Raw genomic sequence first — 5,530 nt, 5'->3', positions numbered from 1 at the left:
TCAATATATTATTCTAGAATATATAGTGGTAAAAGTCTCGCAGCAGTAAAATAAATTTACCAGTTTTAGTTGCATCAAAGCTATGATAACGAAAATATTGTATTAGAAGATTGGTCGATTTGTTAAAATGAGAGGCTTAGCAGCGCTTAGACGCCTCTACGATAGGTAAATACTAATTTTGATAATAATCAAACTCTGACGATACTTAGCAGAAATTTTCATACAATTTTGAAGTGTAGTTCTCTTTTCATTCCAAATATTTAAAATTTGAAACATACATTTCATGCGTATTATTAATTTAGATTAAGGTAAACGATGACAATCTAGTTTCAGTTAGACAGAAGATATCAAACAAGCTTTTACATACGAATATGATCTTTTGCTCGCTTTATTTCAATAATATACATATGTATATGTATATAATTTTAATGTAGTCATATAAGAACTCGTACATACGTAATTATATAAATAATTTTATTTTTAGCACTACAATCAAATTTAATCGTAGTTAGTTAAACCAAATCGCGCACCATTATTCGCTATGAATACAAAATTTAAGTTTCTACCAATATCCTCCTTATCATTGTCTTCATCCTCTTTGATGCTTTCCGCATCATCAGCGTCTTTTTCAGATTCAGTTACTTCTACTAAACTGCCAAAGAAGTCGTCGTTAACCAAGTTATATCCCTGCCGAGTCTCCTTTACAGCAATGTTATATTCATCAATGTAGTTTTTACCGACTGTTACAATACGACCAATTTTTAAGTATGGACCGGTTTCTTCTGTCATAGCAGGCCATGCGGGTGTGTTTGGTGCAGTTGGTACGCCATTGGCTGCGAACGACGTCCAAAAGGCCACCATTCGTTTAGCAACTTTAATGTCACGATTTAGATTTAAAGATTTATGCCTTGGCCAGGGGAAAAGATACAAATTGTCGTCGGTTAATGAGACACCAAGGCCAAAAGGCGCTGAACCATCCACATCTTCGCTCACGGAATAACGGTTTAGTTCGCCTTCATAATCGAATGTGAAAAGATAAGTGCTATTTGGAAGTTTCTTTGCATTCGCTTGTAAGGTCAATAGAACAGGGTTTTTAAATGGTATAGTGCTACACAACTGTAAATATTAAATAATATGTTTCAAAACATTTATAAAGTCATTAGAGAAGTAAATATCGATTCTTACATCAATCAGCCCTGGGACGAGTTCGTAAAAGGATCCATTCTTGATCTCTTCATTTGTGAAAACTACATCTCGTGCAAATTTTCTCCAAGTACCAGTAGGATCGTCGCCATTAGCCTGGGCTATTATGTGATCGATATAGCCCATGCCATCAAGTTTATCATCAATAATAGTCTCATTGAAGTTATCAATATAAATATCTATAACAAAAACATGTATGTTATATTATTTCCATTAAATAAACTGATATTCCACCTTTAAGCAAAAATGTGCCCCCATTTTTAACGCTACCACCGAGTGTGGGATATGCTTTAAACTCTCCGGATGCTAATAGTTGGCCTGGATGTTTTGGTAGGATTCCCGATGGGCCACCGATAACAAATTGAACGCCTCCATAATTGCCAACCCCCAAATGTGCATTGGCGTCGCCATGTGCACTGAATGCATTCAATAGAGTGGTGGTATTCATTTTTCGCAAACACTTATTGAGCGCTTCTACTTTTCTAATATTCTTGCAGCCTGCGTATTTCGCTATATCTTTACTTGCAGGGAGTGGATTATCAGTAATGAAAGCGGGAGATAACGCCGTACCGGATTGATAAATAATGCGATGAAATAGACCATCGGGAACCTAAAACATTTTTTGACTTTTGAAAACTTCTGAGAACAATAATAATTCGGTTGCGATATACTTACTGCTGGAGTCATAGTTAATACATTAATCAAAGCTGATCCACCAACTTGACCAAAAAGGGTAACCCGAGTAGGATCACCTCCAAAACCTGCAATGTGCTGTTGAATCCATTTTAGCGCCAAGATAACGTCTTGCACTGCGGCATTTCCGGGTATTTCATCGGTCATCGTTGACAAGAAACCAAATGGACCCAAACGATAACGTACAGAGACTAACACGATATCTTCCTCTAATAAATATCCAGGAGTTGCCTCTGTGCTGCTACCTTCATAAAGGAAGTCGCCATGAATGTAAACCATGATGGGTGCATTTCCACTGAACTGTAAAAGAAATTATTGAAATCACTTTAACTCATTATTCAACTATAAATTAGTTTATAACTAATACCTAGTCTTGTATACAGGACGAAATAAAAATATAGGCAACGCAACAGGAAACAAATAAGCGTGTCGTAGATGAATGAATTAGGTGTATGTAAATTTTATGATACTCATTGTCAATCTGAAGTGAGTTGGTCACAAATCTAATTCTTTACAATATTCAATATACATATATTGTATAAAGTCAACCGAAAGTTTGAAATCTCTGAATTTTATTAAAACTTATTGACATAGCGAAATTCGGAAATATTTATTTTAGGCATATGGGTGCTAAGGCTACCGTTGAACCGATTTAAGATATTATTGACAAAATCGCAACATTATTATTGGCAAAAGATTCTCCCCGAATTTCAACGATGATTGGCACACTGATCCACATTTTGGTAGAAATGGGTAAAGTTGTTTCTGAGATACAGGATTTCACATAGATGTGGGCAATGTCACTCCTGTTGTCTAATTTTGACACCGGCTCCTACAAAGCTCTCCCGTACCATCTCGAGTATAAAATTTAATGTCTCTGAACCGTTTATTCATTGAGTTATCCCACTTCCACTAATATTAGATATATAGGGAATGGAAGGGTTATCATCCGATCTTATTCATTTTCACACTGTCGAACGAAGTGTCAAAGAAATTTTTCCTAAACAAATTTGGTTGATATAGCTTTTAAGATTTAAGAGATATGTACATTAAACATAATTGGAAGTGGAGTCACTCCCACTTTTTTAAACTTTACTAATTATTATGGTTTATGAGATCCATAACTATGTGCATTAAACTTATTAGAGGCGGGGCCACTCTCACTTTATTAAGCTTTCCAAACACGCGTGCCCATCCATACCGTGAATTCTTATACCAAATTATAGTTTTGTATCTTAATGTGTGGCTTAGTTATAGCACTTTATAAGCTTTCGCTTAACCCTTTCAGCCCCAAAGTTGCTTATAAGCAACTTCTATATATGTTTGACATCGTTTAAAAAGTCCTTTGGGGCTGAAAGGGTTAATGCCCATCTGCAATACCAACCCTACTTGGGCTCCAAGGAACATACCATGCAAATGTACAAGTTTCATCAAGATATCTAATTTTTCCCTCAAGCTATCGCTTGCACGGACTAACGGACAGACACTAACTCGGATTTCAACTCGTCTCGTCATCCAAATCATTTATGTACATAACGGGTGATTTTTTTGAGGTTAGGATTTTCATGCATTAGTATTTGACAGATCACGTGGGATTTCAGACATGGTGTCAAAGAGAAAGATGCTCAGTATGCTTTGACATTTCATCATGAATAGACTTACTAACGAGCAACGCTTGCAAATCATTGAATTTTATTACCAAAATCAGTGTTCGGTTCGAAATGTGTTTATCGACAAATTTTGTTCAGCGATGAGGCTCATTTCTGGTTGAATGGCTACGTAAATAAGCAAAATTGCCGCATTTGGGGTGAAGAGCAACCAGAAGCCGTTCAAGAACTGCCCATGCATCCCGAAAAATGCACTGTTTGGTGTGGTTTGTACGCTGGTGGAATCATTGGACCGTATTTTTTCAAAGATGCTGTTGGACGCAACGTTACGGTGAATGGCGATCGCTATCGTTCGATGCTAACAAACTTTTTGTTGCCAAAAATGGAAGAACTGAACTTGGTTGACATGTGGTTTCAACAAGATGGCGCTACATGCCACACAGCTCGCGATTCTATGGCCATTTTGAGGGAAAACTTCGGACAACAATTCATCTCAAGAAATGGACCCGTAAGTTGGCCACCAAGATCATGCGATTTAACGCCTTTAGACTATTTTTTGTGGGGCTACGTCAAGTCTAAAGTCTACAGAAATAAGCCAGCAACTATTCCAGCTTTGGAAGACAACATTTCCGAAGAAATTCGGGCTATTCCGGCCGAAATGCTCGAAAAAGTTGCCCAAAATTGGACTTTCCGAATGGACCACCTAAGACGCAGCCGCGGTCAACATTTAAATGAAATTATCTTCAAAAAGTAAATGTCATGAACCAATCTAACGTTTCAAATAAAGAACCGATGAGATTTTGCAAATTTTATGCGTTTTTTTTTTTAAAAAAGTTATCAAGCTCTTAAAAAATCACCCTATATAATATGCATACATATGTATGTACGTTAGGTGAATAAAACTCTTTACTCCCTACCAACATGGGGCGAGTGTATAAATACCTCTAATAATATATTTAAATATTCACCACCAAAGTTCATCATCATTTCTGATCCACTTATATTTCAAATTCTTTATAATACTTTGATTCGGTAACTTACATTTTTCGTATTGATGGTTAAACGCAGACAGTTTTCAAAGTCAATTTTCTCCTTTCGCCAAAGCTTAAGTTTGTGTAAATCTTGAAGAGATGGACAACCCACATGAGCTTTGTGAGCATTCAGTGTTCCCTCCCACGGCTCTGCTGGCACAGGAGGCTATAGTGTAAAATATATGAAAATAAAAACACATAATAATGAAAACGAAAATAAAGCAAAGCCAAAAAATAGCTCACGAACCTTAAACCGCAATGAACCAACTGGAGACTTTGCATAGGGAATGTCAAGAAATTGTATTATGTTTTCACCTGACCATACCGTTTTAAATGTACGGCCCCGAAGGCGTCCCAAGTTGGGAATTTCCTTTGTAATGTAACGGAGCTTTTGAGTGTTCACCGGTCGTTCTTTAATTATTTGGCGTATTGGTTTTTGTTTGTGAACTTGAGCCGACTGTTGGCGCTTGTCACTCATCTTTTGCTGCTGTTGCCCCTCGACACACAAAGCCAAAAGCGCCAAAAGCACTAGTAATTTCGAAAAAAATCGTTTAAATTTCGCCATGTTAACTGAACGACACCGATCGACCAAATGAAGAAATTTTCGAAAGAATATTTAATTAAAACGAAACATTTTGGGTTTCTTTCTTCCTTTGATTCTGCATTCAGTGCCCTAGTTTTGCTCGAATTCTTTGCTTTATAGGTAAACTTATACATATACAACCAGCAAGGTTTTCACCCGTAGCTATTGTTAATATAAAAATATTTAAATATTCAGGTATACTTATATACATATGTATGTATTTACTTCAGACTTTTCTAATTCAACTATGTGTCATTTTTATACTCTTGCAACCAGTTGCTGCAAAGTATTATAGTTTTGTTCACCTAACGGTTTATGTACCCCCTAAAACTAATCGTGATAGTTATAGGGTTATATACATATATATATATATATGTATATAAATGATCAGGGTGACGAGAAACGTTGAAATC

General features: G+C 36.3%; 1 protein-coding gene across 1 annotated transcript; it reads right to left on the bottom strand.

Annotated features, from left to right (window-relative positions):
* Positions 1–363: 363 nt before the first annotated feature.
* On the bottom strand, positions 364–5,263 carry LOC105223444 (glutactin). Its single transcript, XM_011201176.4, has 6 exons — positions 4,782–5,263; positions 4,545–4,700; positions 1,879–2,196; positions 1,438–1,813; positions 1,186–1,382; positions 364–1,116 (listed from the first exon to the last, which is right to left on the bottom strand). Exons 1-6 carry the CDS (start codon positions 5,097–5,099, stop codon positions 499–501), a joined length of 1,983 nt encoding a protein of 660 aa, XP_011199478.2. The 5' UTR covers positions 5,100–5,263; the 3' UTR covers positions 364–498.
* Positions 5,264–5,530: the final 267 nt, after the last annotated feature.

This window comes from Bactrocera dorsalis, chromosome 5 (assembly GCF_023373825.1).
Source record: "Bactrocera dorsalis isolate Fly_Bdor chromosome 5, ASM2337382v1, whole genome shotgun sequence".
NCBI classification, from domain to species: Eukaryota; Metazoa; Arthropoda; class Insecta; order Diptera; family Tephritidae; genus Bactrocera; species Bactrocera dorsalis.
Note: the sequence above shows the minus strand (reverse complement) of the source record. Positions and strands in the feature narration are given on the sequence as shown.